The 22,925-nt window shown below is 41.0% G+C and overlaps 3 protein-coding genes across 5 annotated transcripts; 2 read left to right on the forward strand and 1 right to left on the reverse strand.

Annotated features, from left to right (window-relative positions):
• Positions 1–5: 5 nt before the first annotated feature.
• RB195_024478 (uncharacterized protein) lies at positions 6–590 on the forward strand (the record flags this gene model as incomplete). 2 transcript variants are annotated; one of them, XM_064212270.1, is made up of 2 exons in its annotated part: positions 6–104; positions 183–590. In XM_064212270.1, the coding sequence occupies 2 exons, from the start codon at positions 6–8 to the stop codon at positions 588–590; spliced, it is 507 nt and encodes a 168-aa protein (XP_064068150.1). The 2 variants fall into 2 exon arrangements, with proteins under 2 accessions (XP_064068150.1, XP_064068151.1); XM_064212269.1 differs by lacking the exon at positions 6–104 and having other exon boundaries at positions 252–590.
• A 100-nt stretch (positions 591–690) lies between these two features.
• On the forward strand, positions 691–1,155 carry RB195_024479 (uncharacterized protein; the record flags this gene model as incomplete). The annotated part of the gene is made up of 1 exon (XM_064212271.1): positions 691–1,155. One exon carries the CDS (start codon positions 691–693, stop codon positions 1,153–1,155), a length of 465 nt encoding a protein of 154 aa, XP_064068152.1.
• A 219-nt stretch (positions 1,156–1,374) lies between these two features.
• Positions 1,375–22,086, reverse strand: RB195_024480 (uncharacterized protein; the record flags this gene model as incomplete). 2 transcript variants are annotated; one of them, XM_064212272.1, is made up of 6 exons in its annotated part: positions 1,375–1,489; positions 1,552–1,628; positions 5,604–5,686; positions 5,775–5,847; positions 18,320–18,423; positions 22,023–22,086. In XM_064212272.1, 6 exons carry the CDS (start codon positions 22,084–22,086, stop codon positions 1,375–1,377), a joined length of 516 nt encoding a protein of 171 aa, XP_064068153.1. The 2 variants fall into 2 exon arrangements, with proteins under 2 accessions (XP_064068153.1, XP_064068154.1); XM_064212273.1 differs by lacking the exons at positions 1,375–1,489; positions 1,552–1,628 and having other exon boundaries at positions 5,589–5,686.
• Between the last annotated feature and the right edge of the window lie 839 nt (positions 22,087–22,925).

The raw sequence follows: 22,925 nt of genomic DNA on the forward strand, positions 1-22,925 counted from the left end.
AGCCAATGCAACTAGCGTTTCTGGACTTTGAAGCCGCGTTCGACTCTCCTCACCGAGGCCGTCTTCTCAACGCGCTTCGAGCCGATGGAGTACCAGGAAAGTTCGTCCGCTTGCTTGATGACATGAATCAACGAACAACTGCTGCAGTTCGAACACCAGCCGGAAGCACAACACCGTTTTAGGTGGTAACTGGAGTAGGACAAGGGGCAGTGGCAGGACCCTTCCTGTTCAATTTCGCCATCGACGACATTATGCGAAGAACAGTCGACCAGTGTCCTGCCGATATTGTCTTAGCACCATCAGAGTGCCCCTTGACTGACCTCGAGTACGCCGACGATGTTGTTACATTCGCGGAAAGCAGTACGAAACTCCAACATGTTGTCAACCTTGTATCGAAGCTGGCTGCAGCCTATGGACTACATCTACGCCCTGATAAATGCAAGCAGATGTGGATCTCTTTGAGACCTCGAACGGGAATCAGGGTGAACGGACAACCGATAGAACTCGTCGATGAGTTCTGTTTCCTGGGCTGTACGCTGAAGATCAACTACGAGTATCTACGAGAGAGATGTTCAGCAAAGATGCGCTAAGGCCACTTCTGCATTTAACTACTTAACGAAATTCCAGTGGTCGACCCCCATCACCAACGAAGTCAAGCTGCGAGTCTACCTATCCGCAATTCGCCCCATTATGATGTACGGATCGGAGACTTGGGCAGCACCATCAACGGTTATGGAGAGGCTTGATTGCTCGGAAGAAAAGCTGCTTAGACGGCTACTTGGCTACTTTTGGCCTAGGGTATGTCACAATGAAAATCTTTACGCAGAAATTGATGTGGTATACCGGCGGATGACACGTGCAAGACATCAACATCTTGCACCGCCATCGAAAGTGGTTAAAGTAAATCGTCTTTGCTTCTTTGATCATATATTAAGGAGACCGGCAGATCGCCTTGTTCAACGAGTTCTGAGGAGTTCGTCGTGTTCGAGCTGGAAGAAACCACCTGACCGAAAACGGAAGTTCTGGACTGAGGTGGTAAAAGAGGACCTGAGGACACTCGGTGTGGATAGGCAGTTCAGGCGAGACGTAAGGTTTCGCAGAATATGGAACAGCGACGACTGGATTGATTCTGTGCAAGCTCTCGCAGAAGATTGAGAAGGTTGGGCAGAGCTGTGTTCAAGGACGGCACACCTCGGCGAAGATGCGAGTAATCGCGTCAGGCGATGACATCAGCCCGCCGATTAAGTCAAGATTAAGTCACACTGCAAAATGTTATACTAGAAAGTATATAGACATCGTGGAACTGGACAAAAAAGGATGAGATGCATAAATCGATTAGAGATGAACAGCGAACAGGAACAACGAAAAAAGGAATTAATATTTTGTCTTGACAATGCACAATGTGTTGACAATATGGCAATTGACCTCGCAGGTTCGATTCACGGGTGAAGCAAGTTTTTCCAAAAGAGATGGAAATTTGGAACAACTTCTAAAAAATGAAGAATTTAATTTTACGCAGTTTACAACTGTTTAAAAGTAAACTTAACAAACTTTAATGACCAAAAAAACTCAGACTCTGTGCACACTGTTAAGTCTGGTAGATCACGAATAACTTCGTCATAAGAGGACTAAAAGAAAAAGTTTAAATAGCTTCTAGGAGAAGAAGGTTTGCGCTAAAAAGGATTCCCTGAATCCCTGTTTTTTCTACCTCCTAGTTTTTTTGGAATGTTGATGAGAAACAGATGGGAAAAATGGTACTTTTCCCATCTTTCTCCCATCAAAAATTTGGAAAAACGGCAAGGCCCTGGAGAACGTTGGATACAGCATCTGATAGAGGAAATCTCAACTACAACATACTGGAAAATAATTTGCTCCACTATAAGTCACTCTGAGTTATTGAATTTTATTCAAGATCACACAGTTTTCGCCGCGCGAGCCAAAATTGAGATTTTGGCAACTTTTCCCATCCCAGAAAAATAGGACGGAGTTCTGGAAAATCACCCATATATTTGGATGGAGGTCTACGAAAACCTCTATGTGCAAAATCTCTCTTTACCGGATCGTCTGGTTCTCTCAAAATTTAGATGGGACAATCGAAAAAAAGTCGGAAGATTTCAAACTTGGTCCCATCTAAATCCCAAAAAGACTGAAAAAACGAGGTGAAAAAAAACAGCAAGATGATAGTTTTCAGGGCAAACCTTCTTCTCTTAAAAACCACTTTAACTTTTTCTTTTGGTACTACGAAAATTCTCATTAGCGTTACTTTTGAAAGCTGGAATGTTCCGTTTAAACAAAAATTTTTACATGCGTAATTTGAAGCTATTAACATGCGTCCTTATCTCATATTTAACGTGAGGATTTCTTTTGCTTCTGGTACGATTACAAGTTTACCTCACATCACAAAATTGCAGTGGATGTGTGTGATTCTCCAAAACAATTTAGTAGATAGTGAATTATATCCTATCCGGTGATGCAGCGTATGATTAGCGGTAGGTCGACAGAGTCAGCTACTTAGGTGCCAACGAAAGTGGATCTCTTTGGGATACGCACCATCGTTAATTGCTCTGACGAGGCATGACCAGGGCATGCTCGAAATTCCTCCGAGACCCTCTTTACACGCACCCCATATGAAGTCTTTCTTATGTAATGTAGATATAGATATGTTATATATGGATATGATACAGATATGTTATCTTTGAGGCTACTTTTGAAATCGTTAGCTGCATTTGAGTTCCTCAGAATTTTCACAGTGTTCTTTTCATTCCAAATCTCACGTTTTTCTAAAGCGGGTATAGTGGATGACTAGAGACTTAGGGTTTTTAATGCCCTAATTGAACAGACCGAGACGGTGGTTCAGTGGCATGTATTTATTATATAAAGCAGGTAAACGGAACAGATGCAAACCATGTGATCGACTGAATGAGTGGGCAGAGCGTAGTCTGCCGCACTCTCGAACGGTACAAGTGACCGTAACAGCGAAGAATGTTGTATACCTTTAGGAACACACTAGTCTTACGCACTACTTTACAACAGACTGTGAAGCTCACCACTATCGAAGGCAGAATAAGTGTGTAGACGGATATTTCCAGGTTACAGCGCTATTTCCCACTTCCTGCATTCCCCGATGTCCTTTCCATCTCAGAAATGCTGGTAGTAATTTAAAAAATGGCATTCTTATCAAAACTAAGTCCCAATGAAAGGCGTGCATATTGATTTATAATACAAGACAAAATCAAACCGGGCCGTTAAAGTAGCCAAATACAGTCCAGATCTTCTAACTGATTTATGGTACGCTAATTGGTCATTGCGGTCATTACTGTTTGTAGAAAAAACCTCCCTTTTTTCCTTACTTCCCTGTCCTTATTTCTTACACGTAAACTGTTCATTCTCTCTTTTATGCTATCTCTGTACGGAAATAGTCCCTATAGATCCCAAGGTTAATGATATTCTTGATCCACTTCTCAAAAAGTATTATACTACTGAATTCTGCCAGGCTAAGATTCATAAGAGGTCAAACTTTGAAAATACTAAGATGGCTTTCTTCTTTTTTCTATATAGAGGCGCTTACAATGGACTTGTGATAAAGGCAACAGTATGTAATGCCTTCGACGTTAAGAAGAGACTCCACACAAGATTCGAAATGTAAGAAGAGAACAGATTACCAATCGATAATTCCATCAAGAAGTTCACTTTGCCGAAAAGCTTCGAAAGAAGTTACACTAGCACTGCATAACGAGAGGATACATGAAGAACCCTTGCTGAATACAGATCAGTGAGTGTCCATATGTACGGTTTTCATCTTTGAAACAGAGCAGACGGAAACTAAGCCAAACGAGTGCCTCTATATTGGACTAACAAAATCAAGAAACAAGAAACAAAAAACAGGAAGAAAGTGTGAAAACAAAGGTCTTCTAGCGAGAAAGGATTGTGCGAAGTTTAGCTATGTTCAATATCTTCATTTTCTAAACATAAATAATTATGTTTCGCCGAGATCGACGCTGTAGGTTGTAGTAGTATAGTATAGCATATGTATATGTATATATATATATATATATATATACACATATATATACATACATATATATATATATATATATATATATATATATATATACAGATATATGTAGACATATATGCTTTAGATACGTTGGCGATAAATGCTACGATCTACATAGTAATAACCAACGTGACCAAGCAGTATCAGTTAAGAAAAGTGTATCACGAGATCAGACTATGCGCAAACACTTACGACATGCCAAAATGTTTTCTGTTTTTGATTTTCACGTCTTTTCTCTCTTCTAATGTCCAATAAGTGAATTTTGTTTTCTATTTATTTCTTTGGTTGAAGTGTCCATCAATTATAGTCGGGTCAATACGACATGAAACACGAGTGTAGTTGATGTGCATTTGCGTACGTGCTCGAAACGGCGCTGTGGAGGCAGCAGTTGGAACCGAGGTGGGCCCGCCGCCAACTGCAGCGATGGGTGATGCCAGCAAGGATTTCACTACGCTCCTAGCCACTATGTTCCACTGAAGCGCCTCGAAAGAAGCCGCGTACGCAATTGCGTAGCCATCGTTTGTTGCACCTTCTGTCATCGTTTGTGCTCGCATATGCAAGATCATGGGAATCACTGGATGCTCTGGAGAAGAGATGGAAAAGAAAAAAAAACAAATATGGAAAACATAAAGAACACAGAAGCATGGAAAATATATGGGCAGAAATCTAATTATCTAGAATAAAAGTCTTTAATAAGACAAAAACGCTCCGGCAGCACAAAAAAAAACTATATCAAACAAACATAAAAGGATTTTGATACTTTAAGACTACGAACAATGCTGGTCATGCACAATTAAAGAAAGAAAGCAAGAATTCAACCATCACAAGAATGAAAAGCCACCAAAAACACGAAACTCCGAGATGTTTACTGATGCCATAGAGCACTGCTGAAAGGTGGAGCAAATGGTAGTTTAGGGCGGGTGGACGAGAAAAAAGGAAGGTAGAGCTTCCAGAAATAAGAGCGCAGTTGAGTGCCCCTACTTACCCCCAACTATATCATCCCCCAAAGTTGCCCATAGAGGTCAAAGCTGACATATTTGGTTCTCTTAAGAGTTACTCAAACTTCAAATTAGTCTCAATTTAGAGTGTACAGCTATTGCGCGCTGCACCACTGCTTCATCTCCACATACATACAAGCGTAACAAGGATTTGCTCACATCGAACTGGTAAAGGGGATTATAGACCAGACGTAAATGCAGACAACGCAAGTAAGTCATGATTGAAAAGAATAAAAAAATTGACATAAACCTGCCAAATATAATATGTTTCAAAATATGAAACACCATGTTGTCTGTGCCCATAACAACATATGTGAGCAGAAAGTCTTTGGTGATTATTGTCCGACTTTCGCGCGGGTGTGAATTCTATAACTCCCCGAACCGTTCCACTGGCAACGATATGATCGATTTCATTATAATAGTTTCTACCAACTAATTCTTTCGTCCAGCGTAAAGAAGGCTTTGTAACTGCAAATTTCCATGGATAGTCTTAGTTATCTTGGAGAAAATATTCCTAAAACTATTGAAAAACTTCAGCAACGACGTACTTCTTGGGGAGGAACATCAAAAGAGACAACCCTCAGATCGATTTTCTTGTAGGAATCGATGCAAGGCAGTACGAAGAAAATACCTGAAAATACTCATCTACAAACATTCAACGCATCTTCGCTGCCTACAATACAGCAAATGAGAAAGAACGGAATACAGAGCTCACAAACCTGGGCCTTTTGCTCCTCCTGGCATCAGTCGTCCCAATCGGAAAATAACTGCGCGCTCATACTCTTGCACAACCTGAAAAACATCATTAAAACTTTCTGCACACAAGACCTGTCAAAATTCTGAGAAATATCCTTTACAACTGTGTTCCCTCGCTCCGAGTCCAAAATTAAAACGAAAAATAACCTCAAGCTTGGTGCAGAACGGCTGCGCTTGAAGCGGCGCGACGGAGTGTGGCAGTGAGGATTGAAGGGATTCCTTACTAGAATCACTCATTGCTGCGGTTCACAATGGTCCCACCTCGGCTCCAGCTGCTAACTCTACCGCGCCACTTGGAGCGTAGCCGCTCACTTGAGTGCATCCAGTTTCGTGTCATTTTGAACCAACTGCAAGGTGATACACATGAAATGTGAGGTAGAAAACTCCCCAGAACTTTGCACCAACCAATCCAGATAAGAATTTCCTCATTACTTAACAGTAACAAAATTCTACATAAGGTCTCACATATTACATTCAGAAAGACCGCCTTTAGCTTCAATACAATCATCTAATCTCTTCCGGAAATTCTTGAAGATGCGCGCGACCATTTCTGGGGCATTCTCGGACGATTTTTCATTCCTCCATTCTCTTTGAAGCGCTTTATAACGCAAGGCGTTTGCTCCTTATGTAGTTTGAGCGTATTTGAAATCTCGGAAACTAACAACCCGCTTTTGTACATAGCGACTATTGCTAAACAATCGTCAAGCATCTTTATCTAGAAACAGAGAATGAGACTGGCCAGAGTAGGACTAAGAATATGGGAAAAACGAATAACATCACAGCAAAGGCCAAAAGCCAAAAAAAAAAAAACAACAGGAAAATGAATCTTCCACAGTTAGTCACACTTCGTATGGAATACCTTGTATATGCACTTTGAAACTGAAAAAAATGCTGCACCTGAAGGCAAGATTTACGAAACTGAGATTGTTGGGATTTTCCTACGAATATATAGGAGTAGGGGTGCAGTTCACAATTGTACGCGTGATCATGCTCAACTCTCATTCTCCATAAAAAGGTGTGTGGAACAGTCCTATTTGCGATGAAAGAGAGGTGGTAGAACGATATCAATCCGTAATTATCTACACTATCTACAATTATGTAGTTTGGAGAGCTTCTGCTGCTAATTTGAGTTACACTAGTTGGATTGCTCCTCCAAAACTGTTTCCCGCCTCGTAGTGGCTCGGAGGTGACTCTGGATGTGACACTGCGATGAACAACGGAGGTATGTCTTCTGGCAAGGTTTTCCAAGCTGAGAAGAAGTTCGACACTTCCGACACTACGACTTTTTGTAATCAGAAGTCCAGTTAAGAACAAAGCAGTGCTAAGATTCACCACAGTCTCAGCAAAATGTCACAGGTTGGCTCCTTGATCCATACAGGTTGGCAGCGACCTGTATGGATCGGGGAGGTGGTGGGACACTACCTTCTTGAATACGACTCTCCCACCCTTGCTTCTTCTCCTCCTCCGACGTTCCTGCGACACTCCTCCACTTTTCGATTGCTGCCAATTCAACATAAAAGAAATTTGTGTGTTTCGAACTAGAAAAATCGAAAATTGTTCGAGGAAAGAATCAATTGAACAAATCGGTAGCTGACGGTTGACAGAAAAGAAGAAACATCAATTAGAAGAAGAAGTAAAATTGCTGAAATGCTTTTGAAACACTGCTATTGAAATATTAGGTTGGTGCGTAATTAGTTCCGGAAGCGGACCGCATACTTACAATTGCTAAAACTCAGCTTAAACACAGCTTTATTAATGCTATGCTCTAAATCACAGCAGTAGGACTCTGCTATAATTGTTTGACCTGGTTGCCTGAAGCTGTAGTGGATTAAACCCCTACAGCACCACCAAACTGTAAGCATGACTCTTTTGGAGTGACGATCGGGTTTAGGAAAAGTGTTTGCAGAAGCACCCTTATCTACCCACACAAATCCACGTTTCCTATCATCGTAAAGAACCCACTTTTCATCTACATAATACGACTGAGGAAGGGCTCATTTTTTAACCGAATCAAAAGGTTAGAACACTTGCCGTAACGTGCCAGACGCTGCTCTTCGGTCAGCTCGTGAGGCACCCACTTTCACATCTTCACCTTGCCAATTTCCGCCAAATGTCTAACTACTGCAATATGATGTACGCCCAGGTCTTCTGCGGGGAACGGTAAAGAGGGTCCCGGCGGATTCTCCGCGAATGTCTCCGAGGCATAACGTGCCCAGTGGATATGCCGGCGGACAAGCGAACGTACCTCGACGAGGTCACGCTCCAGTCGTTCATGAAGACGCAGACAACCGTATTAGATGTTCTTCTAGCCACAGAGACGCAGAAAACTGCGCAGTTACAAGGAATTATGCAAAGAAGAGTGGCGTGAGCTGTCGAAATGACCGAATAAGTCAAAGAATAATCATGTTAGAGAGAAGTACATGGGATTTTGTATGGTGTTCTAATAGAGAAAGGGAGTGAGTTTGCCTTTATACCTCCTTCAGAAAGTCTAGAAATCTTATCAAATTTGAACTCTTTTTCTTCCTGTAAGTTCCAAGAAGTCAGAGATGCAGAAGTTCAGGAATAAATTAGGCTAAGAAAACTTGGGAGTTACAGGATAACGATAATTCTCATTACCGTTACTATTGAGAGCTGAAATATTACGTTTCAAATAAAATTTTTATACACATAATTTGAAGCTATCAGATACATCCTTATCTCATAATTCACGTGAGAATTTCTCTTGCTTCTGGTACGATTACAAAATTGAGATCACCTCACGTCACAAAATTGCAGTGAATGTGTATGATTCTGAAAGACAATTTAGTATATAGTGAATTATATCCTAGCCGTTGATGTAGCGTATGATTAGCAGCAGATGAGCAGAGTGAGTTATTTAGGTGCGAAAGTGAATCTCTTTAGGACACGCACCATCGTTAATTGCTCTGACGAGGCATGCTGGAAATTCCGCCGGGACCCTCTTTACACGCACCCGTCTTCTGCTAACGTCCGTGTATTAATCTCTGGATTTGCTTCACGGCTCTCTCCAGATCTTAATTATCAAGCGACGACCTGCGACCGCGACCCGGTTTTTCTTCGAGATCAAAATCGCTAGAAGCGGATTTTTCCGAACCAAAGCTCCACTGTCCGTTCGCAAAGACAATCTGACCCAAAAGCCCTGCTAAGGTTAAGAGATGCTTTTGCCGCGGAGTGTCCCAATAGAGCATGACGACTCGATTGTCGCGTCGGTTCATGATTTTTCAGAGCTCTGGAAAAAGACGGCTGGAAAAAATTAGAGCGACAGCTATATATGTGTTTGAAAGAGCAGAAAAACCTACAAAACGGTATGTTTTGTTTGCCTTGATACGAAATAACTTAGGGTGAAAATGATTTTATTTACACATACCTCAAAACCGAAATTAATTTTGCGCCAACCTAATAATTTAATTTTTATTCTATACTATTTTTATTCTAAAATCTATGAAACAACTCTAAATACTGCTTGGAGGAGATAATATGACAAAAAAGAGGAGAGTCAGGTGCATAGGTCGAATTACAGAAGAACGTCGAAAAAAAAGCACGAGAAAATCAATATTTTGTTCCTACAGTATGAGAGTCTGGCGACGCAGATTTGACACTTCACTAATGCAAGTTTTTGCAAAAGAGTTAGATGAAGCCGCTTTTAAAAGATGAGGAATTTAATTTTACGTAGTGCTCAGCACTTTCAGAGTGCATTTAATGGAATTTGATTACCAAAAAAGCTCAGATTCTGTGCACATTGTTATGTGTGGGAGATCGTGAATAACTTCGTCATAGGAACAGCAAATGAGAAATTTTAGGTAGTTTTTCAGAAAAGAAGACTTACCCTGAGAACAGTCATATCGCTGTTTTTTCCATTCTCCTATTTTTTTTTCTGATGAGACTAAGATGGGAGGGCCATTTTTCTCATCTCTCTCCCATCAAAAATTTGGTAAAATGGCAAAGTCCTAGAAAACGAGTGACGCAGCTTCTAATAGAGAAAATTCAACATAACATACTGGAAAATAATTTGCTCCGCTAAAAGTCACTCTTAGTTATTGAATTGTATTCAAGATCACACAATTTGCGGCGCGCGAGCAAAAATTGGGATTTTTGCAAGTTTTCCCATCCCAGAAAAATGGGTCAGCATTTAAAAAAAATCACCCATATATTCGGATAGAGGGACTAAGGAAACTTACGCGGAAAAAATAATGTGGAAAACTCATATGTGTAAAATTTCTCCTTTCCGGGCGGTTCTCTCAACATTTAGATGGGAATAAACCCAAAAAAGTCGAAAAATTCTAATTTATGTCGCATCAAAAGTTCCAAAAACATTGGGAGGTGGGAAGAAACAACAATGAATTTGTCATAAGAGGACCAACAGACAAATTCTAGGTAGTTTCTTTTGGATTTGTCCCATCTAAATTTTGAGAGAAAAAGACGGTCCGGAAAGGAGAAGTTCTCCACACAAGGGTTTTCTTAGTTCCTCTGTCCAAACATATGAGTGATTTTTTGAAGCGCTATCCTATTTTTTCTAGAATGGAAAAACTTGCCAAAAATCCTAATCCCCGCTCACGCGCCGAAAATTGTATGATCTTGAATAAAACTAAATAACTCAAAGAGACTTGGGCGAAGCAAATCGTCTTCCAGTATTTTGCACCCGAAGGTATTCTCTATCAGAAGCCATAACACGCGATTTCCAGGGCACCGCCGTTTTTCCAAATTTTTGATGGGGCAAGGATGGGAAAAATGGCAATTTTCCCACCATTGTCCCATCAACATTCCAAAAAGACTAGGGGGTAGGAAAAAACAGCGATATGACTGTTTTTTTTTTTTGGGGGGGGGGGGGGCGAACCTTCTCCTCTGAAAAACTACCTGAAATTTGTCTTTTGGTCCCTTTATGACGAAGTTATTCGCGATCTCTCAGACTTAACAATGAGCACAGAATGTGAGCTTCTTTGGTCATTAAATTCCACTAATTTCACTTTTAATCTGCTGAACGCCATGTATAATTGAATTCTTCACCTTTAAGAAGTGGTTTCACGTTTCTAACTCTTTTGGAAAGATATAACTTTGCCGGCTGTCGCACCTACGAGGTTACATTGTCAACTCTTTACACATTTTCAAAACAAAATGTAGCGGCTTCCATGCTGTCCTATGCCCGAAACAAAATATACTATTTTGTAACTTATGTAATAATTTAATATCATTTATTGTAATATTTTATAACCAGTCTGAGTGAGACTTTCTGTGGTTTTAGCTTCGCTCCCCTCCACTGGTCAATAAAAGTTCATAGTAATGGTATTTTATGTAAAACTAGATTTGTGTTTTTGTTTTATAACAGCGCTTTGTTTCTCTTTTTTATTGCAGATTAAGGCGGAATATTACAGAGTTTTCCTTCTAAATGCATCAATTCTACATTTGGAGAATATTCAACCATCAGCTTCAAACACTCCTTCGATACCAAAATAATATAGACACAATTTGAGAACATTACTCGATGTATGGGTGTTCCTCCTGATTTCCCCCAACAGTTATCACAGAATGATGTTTTAATATAAAATGACGTAAACAACGTCATCGTACTGATAAAGATAAATTCCACATCAGATCATGTAAACTGTTGGGTATTATTTAAGCAGCCGTTTTTGTGGGCGTTACCAATTTTTAAAGAAGGCATGCTACCAAGTTGAGGCAAAGTTGCAAGCAATCAGACACGTGAAGGATTCATAGAGGTGCAATGCAACAGGAACAGTGGCCATCAATATCAAACAGTCGCAACGTCTAACTTACATTTCGCGACATGCACACGAAGTTATTGCGCACCAATCCGACGCCGTGGGACCCATCACACCCCACTTCATAGCTATTTGGCGTCGGCGCACCAATCCGACGCTGGTTTACCCATGGCACCCCTTCTATAGCTATCTGACGCCGGCGCATCAATCCGACGCTGGTGGACCCGTCGCACCCCATTTTATAGCTATCTGGCGTCGGCGAACCAATCCGACACGGGTGGACCCGTCGCACATCCTCTTACCGCTCGGGTGTGGCGCAGTCGGCAAGAAGTTCTGCCGTCTGCACAGTCGGTCGTAGTTTCAAATCCGTCCTGATGCTCACCAAGCTCTTCATCCCTCCAAAATTGATACCAGACTTGTCTGGGAGGAGAAAAAGTAGTCATAGTCGCGTTGTCGCCTACTCATGTCCGCAAGGCTTGAGGATAAACGATAAAGTCTCTGGAGTTAATCAATCCGCTTGGGATGCGCCACCACGTTCACTTGAATTCAGAATCGTTTGAGGTTTACGAACGTGTAACTGGCCTATGCAATGACTTGCAGAGGCTAGCCGATGTGTCAAGTCAGTGTTTTTATCCTCCCAGACAAGTCTAGTACCAATTTATCAACCATCAGGGGATGAAAGGTTTGGTTTGCCTTAAGGCGGTTTCGAACTCTCGACCGTGTGGCTACAACGGACCTCTGACCGACTGCGCCACACCCACCCAATGTAGGAAGCAAGCGTATAAAAATTAATAAATCGAGATTACCAATGTTTGCGACACGTGATCACCATTTTACATGCTAAAACATCACCTGGTATATTTCTACGAAGTCAAATGATCAAGCTGTCGAAAAGCAATGAGATTGAAAGATTTGACGTGGATCGACTGCCGTGAAGAAAGCACATCATGTAAATGTGCTGTTCTAAAACACCTACAGGAACAACTTGGTGGTAATAAGTTTCAAAGGGCCCGAGCTAGATGTTTCTAAGCAATAACACGAACAGCATAGCCACCAACCTTTCATCATGAAGATAAAACGCTTCTTTGATTTTTGGAATTGTAAAAATTGACAACAACTCCGTTGAACCCAGATTCATCAAAAGAGCTCAACGCTAAAAGTGTTTAAGCGGACGCAACGCATCTAGCACAAAGTGCGCTTTCTTTGCTTGACAACCACTTCCTCCTCTCCCTTTTAACCTGCTCGGATCGAATTCACTCAGTTGCACACGTTCAGCGTCGACTATAAGTATGGTGTCTTAAAACCTATTAAATTACGTTTGTCTTTCCTACTAGTCGGTGGTCTTGTTATAGAGATCGATCTGTATGTCGCATGTTACATCACGATCTCTATGATCAATTGAACTCACAGCAGAAAGATCATCTGAGCTTGTTGTGAGATAGTCGAGGCTATGTTGCCCTTGCGAGACACTTCACACTTTATTGTCCGCTATATAAGCCGGTGCCTTTATCATAAAATCAGTTTTACAGTTTACAGACTCGTTTTACAGTTTTTTTCATCATTTCTCTTGTTTGTTGCTTCCTGGGGTTTAATTACCCAAGTTTGAGGGAAATAAATCGTCTACATTGGTGCATCGGTTCGACAAGGACGACCCAGGACCTCAAGATGACGTCAGCTCTATCCACGCCTTCTGACGAAAGCGACGAACAGGTTAACCGTGCTTCTGAACGACGTCCTCTACCAACCGCAAGAAGAAAGTATGGATATGCCGGCGGACCTTGAAGAAAGGAAAACCCATGTAAGAAAGGAACTATTGCGGCTGCGGAAAGCAAGAAAAATCATTGAAATGGAAGAGAAGAACGTTGAAAGCGCGTTACAAGCATACAATGAGGAAGCAGACAACTTATCTGCCGACACCCCACAAATATCGGACATTCTTGAAAAAGTAAAAGTTGACTCGACGAAAGCAGATCTCCTTGAACAAGCGCTATCCTCAAGAACGAAAATGGCAGAACAGTTGGAAGAACTAGCTGCTGCGCAGGAGATGGATTCATCAACCCAGGACACACCAAGGATAAAAGGATACGGTGCCTTTATCATAAAATCAGTTTTACAGTTTACAGACTCGCTTTACAGTTTTTCTTTTTTCATCATTTCTCTTCTGTTTGTTGCTTCCTATAGGGGTTTAATTACCCAAGTGTGAGGGAAATAAATCGTCTACACTTGTGAATAATCTCTATCGTCTTCCATCTCTGACGTCCAATGCCCTCTTCCAAAAATTACTTGTCCACAACGAAAAGTATCCCTCCAATGTGAAAAAGACGACATTTGATCCTACTTTCACTTATCATGCACTATTGAAACAAACGTGTAATTGTCTGCCCATTCGACGCGAATCCGCACGGACATTCAATGATCAAGAGAGCCTCGAAGTTGAGTAATGGAACCGAGTAATTGCATATTATGCTATTACTATTACTATTATGCTAAAATGCCATTTAGTCAACCGATTTGACCGCACATGGCACAGCAAGTATTTTGAGATAGAGTCTGTGATCCGTTTGAATTTGAGCGTGTGAATCTTCGAGACATTTGAACATTTGAACGAGAGGACTCCTTTTAGAGACGAGGAGCGAGATAAGGTGAGGAAGGAGTGAAACATAGCGATAGGCAATGATCGGCATTTTCCTTTTATGTCATACAGAATTGGAGGGAACTCCACTCCTAGAAGTAATCAACGATGTTAATCACGGACATGCGTGGTCCGTAGATGATATCTTCCGAAAATAATCTCTTTCGTAAATTCTTCTGCATTTCCTCTGTGAACTTACTACTTAGGTCTTGCAGCGAAATGGAGGATGAAAAGGGATATTTGCTCATCGACTACAATTCGTAATCGTTGAGGTTTTCGAACGCATGTTAGCCTATGCAATGATTTACAGGGGCCAGCCAATGACCAAGCCACTGTTTTTATCCTCTCAGACAAGTCTGGTATCAATTTATCGACCAGAGGGATGAAAGGCTTGGTCGGCACTAGGGCGGTTTCAAACCATCGACCGTGTAGCTACAACAGACCCTTAACCGACTGCGGCACACCCGCTCTGCCACAAGGAGAATAGAGGAAACGAATAATCATGTAATGAGTATGTATGTAATCTATATAATGAGGCGATGTGCGTTGCGTGTGCTGTGCGTTGAGAGTTGTGTGTGTTTCTGTGTGACGAAAATACTTCACCAAGATGAAGAACTTCGCGCGCCCGCTAGGACAGAAGCAGGGCCACCCACCTGACCGGCAAGCATGCTACTGAGCCGCTGTCAATATGAATATGAATGTTTACGAAACACTTGATAGGGCAGGTTGTTTTTAGTCATATGTAAAGGAAGCCGTAAAAACCTTAATTAGCATGTTCACCTCTAATTTCAAGTATAAAAGCGGTTAAAGCAATTAGTCATTTGACTATAGTATAAGTTGGAAGCAATAGAAATGAGTGATGTTGAAAGCTTTGTTTAATGCGTTCACAAATCGCAAATTTATCGCATTCTCTTTCAAAGTAATTTTTCTGGAATTTTCTGTAGATCGGGTGCATTTTTCTTGCGGAACTCAAAGAACTAAGAAGTCGTGATTTATGATACTTCTCTAATATCTTTTATGACAATTTTTTCTGCAAGTTTTACTCTTGTAAAGTACTATTTAAAAATAATGACTACATTTCTTAGTTCAAGGGAGGAATATCAAACTGTATAATAATGGGGTTAAACTGTCTCTTGTGGATACGTATGTGGGGAAAACGAAACTCCAGAGAGCAGAGAGATGGTTTACACGGCATCGAGTAGGTGGGCCGGCGACGGCGTAGAATGCGCCGATGCTAGAAGGAGCTGGGAACTGCATAATTGGCGCAGTGGTGAAAAAATTGTAACCAGCACATTGATGCGGCAGTGTTTGGTAATTCCAGACGGATTTGCCAAGAAGTGAATGAGACCTTGTGAGAAGTGTCGTTGCGGTGATAACTGCATGTGTTGCATTTCATCTCTATGTATTCCTCCGCATGCCTATTTCCAAGCACGTTTGACTCAGATTGGCAGTATCATTCCTTCAGAAATTGGAAACAGGCATCTGCTTAAATAGTAGCTCACAGATCACTTGATCTGACGTAGAACCATAACTTCTTCTGTACTATGATAACGTTCACTTCGTTTCATAATAGCACACATTCTATGAAAATTGCTGGAGAAAAGGACGAGAATACCTAATATTTTAAATAACGTTTTCCAAATTCTAGCGGTAGCGAAAGAATATAGGCATAAAATCAAATTTGAATAATCTCCAAGTTAAGTACTGACCACTTAAGGAAGAAAAGTGGTAAACCTTTCATGAGTGCTTAAACTTTTTAGAAAAAAAAAACGAAAAACGCGTTGTTAGGGAAAGAGAAATTCAATTCTGTAACAAAAATTTACGTGAAAAGTCACTACTTTTAATTTCTATTGATAAGTGAAGGCAAGCGAAGCGAGAAGCACAAGAAGTCTGAAGTACGGCGTTAGCCGAACCTTTAGACTGATAACTAATAACTCATATGTAGCTACACTCTTGGATCGAGAAATACCTCGTAGGGACAGACGCACGGAATTCTGCAACAGAGCTGAAGTCTATAACTTGAAAGAGGCTACTTATTTCACTGCCAAATTCGTAAGAATATACAGAGTTTGTGCATTAAAAACTGAGTAAAACTTGTCAATTAAAAATTAGATGTTTCAGAGGCCTGGTTGTAATATCATGTTGGAATATCTGCTATTAATCTTTGCACTGCGTCCACTCTAGCAAGAGTGTTCTTAGTATCGGTCCTATATCTTGCAAAATTATGATTTCGCTTGTGGTAATTTGCATTAACTTGCTTGGAAAACGGGTTTATTGACGCTCACTGGTGAAAGTAACTTCACAGGAGTTTTCAGAAGTAAGCTTGGCTTCTTGATGTCTTTTTCTCTTTCTCTCGTGTCCTCTTCTAGTCCACCCTCGTGTGAATGAAAAGGTTTGAAACTTCACTCACGCCATCACACTGAGTTTTCCTCTCGTTGTTTTGTCCCATTCTCGTGATGCCGATCAGATATAACCATGGGAACTTTTAGCTTTTCAAGGCAGCGGAATTTTTTAAAAATGACTGAAAATTCAATCAATTTTTTGTGTTCCCTACATAGTTTCTCTTGAAGGCATAAAAAGAAAGGAGATCTTGTTCGCAGTAGCTTTCCTGTCAGTTAGGTACATTAAGTACTACACCACGCGAACACCCACGCAGTTATTTTTTCCGTATATTTGGTTTTAGCTTCACTCAACCATGTTTTACCAAGAGCAAAAGTACGCCACTTTGTCCTGCGAGCCGTTAGAGCTCAGCTTTCATAAGGAAAGATCAGAAAACTAATATACGAAGTGTATTTGACGGTAGAACGCTAAGAAGTTTTCGAACTTGTCCTAGCAATTAATACACCCCCACCTCCCCCTCTTTGAATCCTTTGTTAGACGTTGTGTGAGCACACATTGCTTTTTAACACTAATACTAGTAATAGAGTAATGAATGAAAAATACAGAAAAATTACGTTGCCAGAACGAGAGGCTAGCGCGAGCGAAACTGCCGCTTGCATTGGTAGTTCACATTAAACTATGTGTTTTGCAACATTTTGAGAGAGCAAGGTTTTCCTTCATAACACCTCGAAATGTAATTTTTTTTTGTTTTGATGTTTCAAACTTATAAACGCTTTAGTCTCTTTTTTAACAAAAACATAAACCAAGCCAGGAATTTCTATGACAACATAATGGCCTATTTCGTTCAGTGTTCATAATTAAAAGTCTTATTCAACATTTTTTAGATGCTTGATAGACGATTTTCTAGAAATATCATCGGTTTCATATGAACACATAAAAAAATTGCACATCCACAGCTTTTTCCCGAAGCCTTGGTGCATTCATGTTTCTCTTTTTGTTTTACTTACGACTTGTTCATTCTTTCGTCTTTAATTTGCACTTAACACAACAAATGTACACTAGGGGTATATTTAAAATTGTTTCTGTTGTACTGCACTAGTCAATTTTAGTGGAATTAAGATTTTCGTTCAACGAACTACAAGAAATGTCAAGATAATTTTGTGTTAGCCTATATTTCGGCTTTTTTCGGTTTTCAAGTGAAAATTCTACGTGAAAATAAAATGTTTTGGCAATGAGTTTCATGCTATTCATGCTATGCTCGATAGAGACTTATGCGCTCTATAAAACAGCGTGTTTAGTTTTTTTTTAATGTTGATGTATAATACTTTCTGTACTTTTCAAGTAATGGAATGTTCGCACAATACTCTAGAGCACCACCTTTACTCGATGCGAAAAGTTCAAAAGTTGGACGCATGTGTCCGTTGGCTTTCAACAACAACAGGTATTGGACAGCTTGCTGAACCTTGGGAACATGTTGTGAACAATAACGGAGAATACATTACTGATTGACTTGTTGCTCATTTCTGGTTTATTTTTGCGGAAAAAAACCTTTAAAAAAACGTCAGAACTTATGGATCAACCAAATAAATAAAATAGAGACAGATAGAATAGGTTCCCACTGATTTGAAAAAACACAATAGTAAATCGGTGGAAATAGGGGACAAACTTTGGAGTGTACCACATCTATTTCCATTCCGTCCCAACAAAAGCTTTACTATTACAATAGTGAACTTTCAAGAAACACTGGTGCTAATGAAATAAGGGAAATATTCCTTATTAGAATGAAGCGTAAAAACCTTACCTTTATGCAGAGACAAGCAGATAGCGGCAATGTAAAAACAACCAGGACGTACGAGAAGATCGTCAGTATCCAACTGCATACTGTGAATTCGACAACTTGGTTGGCTAAAGAAAGCAATAGCGGTGCGAAAAATGCTTTAAAAATACAAATATTGGTAAGTATTGCTCTTCAACTTAATTTTCACTTTAAGAACTCTCAGTGACTATAATTACAGACATTAATAGCAAAAAAATTGCCCAAAAATTCACCAACACTTTGTATAGTTGGGTCAATACGACATGAAACAGGAGTGTAGTTGATGTGCATTTGCGTACGCGCTCGAAACGGCGCTGTGGAGGCAGCAGTTGGAACCGAGGTGGGCCCGTCGCCAACTGCAGCGATGGGTGGTGCCAGCAAGGATTTCACCACGCTCCTATCCACTACCTTCCATCGAAGTGCCTCGAAAGAAGCCGCGTACGCAATTGCGTACGTGTTTCATGTCGTTTTGACCCTACTATACACGCGATTAGATTCACCACCAGCCCTATCTCGTTTGCGGTGGCAACGTGTAAAGAGGCTCGTGTAGAATTTATAGCGTGCCCGAAATAGTGCATCATCAGAGCGTTTTTAGCGACCGAATGTATCATAACGGAGTTCACCGCTGTTCCTGCCCAAATAGCTGGGGTACTGCCCACTGCTCAACTGACCTACCATAGATGATACGCGACCAATCAAATCATTTGGAAGGGGTCGATGTCCATAACAAATCGCGGTAAACTGTTAACAACAATAAGATGAAGTTCATGAGACACCGAAATGTTTCAGAAATTTAGACACATTTACTAAAATTTTCTAATTAATTCTCGATCGGAACGCCTGGTGTTGTATTTTTCTTAACTTTTCTTTCTTAAAAATAGAGGCAGAGCCATTAAGACAAAGGCTATAAACAGTGCCCTTGAACTAATCCAAAATGACACAGCAGTGCTTCGCGATTATAACAATGGATTGAGGAACAAGTCGCAAGGTTTTTTTTTCAAACTTAACAAAGCATATGGAAAAAAAGGTATCAGCAAGATGTTGTATACTACGTGATGCCACTGCTAAAATTCACCACCGTCTTAACAATATGTCGCAAGGTGGCTCCCTGATCCATACAGGTTGGGCGACAACCTGTGGTGAAAGCTCGCCATAGCAGGGCTGCTTAGTATGGGGAAAAGTCAATTTGTTACTCCAGCATACTTACTGTCTCAGTACTCTACACCCTGGCTCCTGCTGTCTCTGACGTTGAACGGTATGGTAAGCTGTAAGAGGCGATATCTCAGGTTGCTCAGGACGTCTTCGATTATGGATCAAGGCCACAAATGCACGAATCGGAGACTGTCTCAGAATGTGTAATTACTAGGCGGGAACATGTCCACAGACACTGATCTAAACGCTCTTCTCGGAGCTGTGAAGCGTATCAAATTCTGCGTGGTTCTTCTGCAAGAGACCAACAGCAGAAGGAGCGGCGTATGACGGATGAATTACGATACGCGTCTCATTCGCAGAGAGAAAGTTCCGTCGCGAAATGTAGGCGGTGTTGGCTTTGTTGCGCACCCATCTGTCGTCCATCTTGTCGATTTTCACAAGATCCTGCCATCTCGTCCAGACATTCTTCGCATTTCCCTTCTGTGCCAAAAGCCAACCTATCAGTATCAACTACTACTCACCAACATCAGCAGTCGATAAAGTCGAATGGAACGCGTTTTGCGAAAAGCTGGAGGAAGTGATCTCCAACGGGAAGTCCTTCTACAAATTCGCTGTCGGGAGCATCAACGCAAGACTAGGAAGAGCAGCAGAAGAGGAATACAGGAGCGAAAGATCTGAACTGGGGAACCGGAATGAAAACGGGCTTATGTCGCTTTTTTCATGGGAATTCTCTTTTCATGAAGAAAGATCATCGCTAGTGGACATGAGAATCGCCCAATGACTCGTGTGGACATCGATCACACACTCACTAAAAGTAGGTTGTGCATACTTGACATCTCAGTGGTACCATATTTTCACAGTGGTTTTGATCACCGTCTCCTTCGTGCAAAAATACGACCAGGCCACGCGATGGAAAAGAACATTTGCTATCGGCAATGAAGGAGGAACGAAGTCGTAGACTACGACTGTATACTAGAAGATTCCATGTCCCATGGTGAGTGGTACATCAAAGAGGACCCAAACGTCGACTACGAGATGCTGCTCAGAGGATTACGAGCCTGTGCTGAGCGTGCCTCGAAGCTGCCCACGACAAACTTGGATCGAATTTCGAAGACCACGAAAAAAATTTTGGAAAGAAGAAAGACTTTAAGGTTTTATCCGAATACATTGTACACTGAATGGTTGGTGGGAAACACCAGCTGCAAAAAAGCTGTGCAGAAGGGTCTTCCATAACACAGGGAGAAGAAAATTCTGGAAGCCTCACAAAAAAGGACAAATTTGAAGAAGTGACTAAGGGACTTCTGCGATTGTAATATTCCGTTAGCAGCGTTGCTGAGCAAAGAGGCATTCGCAGCTCTTTTCGTCGTGGGATGGAAATCATGACACAGAGGTTCTACTTGAAGTTTTCCATTTGTCAACTCCTGTGTTAAGCCTGATCATCCTCACTGATGAAGGAACACCACGGATTCTTCTTTCCGAAGGAGAGACACAATCAACCACATGAAATCTGGCACAAACCCCCTATCTGATTTTATATCTGCAGACTTTCTTCGGTCTGGTGGCCATTCAGGTCATTCTAGCGACGCACATGACGTCTTATTATCGGAAAGAAAAAATCCCAGACCAGTGAAAAACGTCGCGAACAGTTCTTATCTACAAGAAAGCTGACCGAAAGGACTTTCGGAACTACTCAGGCACATATTAAGGAATATTAAGTACGCTGTATGAAGCCCAGCCTCAAGAACAAGCTGGATTCCGTCAGGGGTTCAGCTGCATGGACCACATCCAGATCATGTTGAGGGTCAGAGATTTTCCGAGAATACCGCCTGCTCCTTGTTTTAAACTTTGTCAACTATGAGAAAGCCTTCAACAGGGAGTAGAGCGCAGCATGGGTTTAGCTATATCAGCACCTCCTCGGGGATATCTCAATGTCTCGGAGGTATTGTTGGAAAATTAACGGAAACCTCATTACCATTCTCCCGTCTGCCGTCAGAAAAAGGAAGCGCATACTTGGTATTTTTGAGTGGTCATTTTTCTCTACATTACAAAACCGAAATAGATAGTGTGTATATAAATAGTAGTGCCAGGGAACGCTCTTTCAAATGTCACACGTCAATTTGGATGTCACAGTCATAGCAAAAAATATCTGTTGAGAGAAATTTTACGAAAGCAAACACAACAATCACCTTCCGTACAACGAATTATGTATATATATATATATATATATATATATATATATATATATATACTGCGGCCAAGCATACAGTATACATATATATGTATGTATATATATATATATATACATATGTATATATGTATATATATATATACTGTATGCATGGCCGCCGTTCCGCTTTGCAGTCAAAGAAAGAAGTTTCAGGTGATTTTCCGTGATACCTACATAAGTTTGCAAGTTCAGCTGGTATCTATGTCGAGTGATCAAAAAGATGAGGGGAAAGTGAGCGCTCGAACGTCCTAAGAAAAATTTGAGTGCAGTCCTTTGTCCATCACTGTTACATTTAAAACCAGCACTTACTATCCACGATTCTGCTAGGTGGGTTTCTTCCTGATGTCGTCTTCCGTTCGAAAAACCCTTCCATTTCTATTAAACTGAAAGGTTAGCACAGAGAGGCATGAATAGATGCTAGCAAATCTAGGGCACTTCAGAATCGTTGTATTCACCTATAAAAGGAAGTATTTGCACTAGCTAACTGAGTGTAAATAAAAGTTGCTAGATTCGCATTTCACTGCAAAATGTGTGGAAGAAAAACAAATCTGGATAAATTGAAAGAGTAGAATAAACGTCAACAGTCTAAACTCTTTATAAAGGTAATTAGAACTGATGAACAGAAACGTTGCACTGTCAATTCGATTAGGTAGCACAAAAATTGAGGTAATACATGATCAGTCTTCACACGAGTCAAAATGACTTTGAGCTCGGAGCAGTTTTGTAGGCAGCACCTAGAAGGCAGGGCCATCGCCACCTTTACTCGGACTGCAGCGACGTGTGTGTCAAACAAGAGTCCTCCCTCGATCCCAACCTCTATGCTCCACCGCACTGCTTCGAGCGCAATCGCTTCGTAACTATACCGAACTTCGGATCGTTCTTACTCGACTATGCCACCGTTTTCTGTTCTGCCATTTCTTCTATTCAGTTATCTATTTGAAGTGCTAGGAGAAAGCAACTCATTAGTCGATGTTTATTTGTTAGCTTTTTTACGAAACAGTCGGAACAGCACAATCATTTCTTATGACTAACAACACGGAAAGCAATAGGCTACGTGCTCAAAGAGCGGTGGTAGGCGTGTAGATAATCAGCTGGCATTGGCGTAGACTTGAGGTGCAAAAACGTGCGAGAGAATTCCAAATGTTGGGTGCTTTTTGTTGTTGGGGTTAGGGACCTAGTTTACACACATATCCGAAAGCACAAAATGTGACT

Source organism: Necator americanus, chromosome X (assembly GCF_031761385.1).
Source record: "Necator americanus strain Aroian chromosome X, whole genome shotgun sequence".
In the NCBI taxonomy this organism is placed as follows: Eukaryota; Metazoa; Nematoda; class Chromadorea; order Rhabditida; family Ancylostomatidae; genus Necator; species Necator americanus.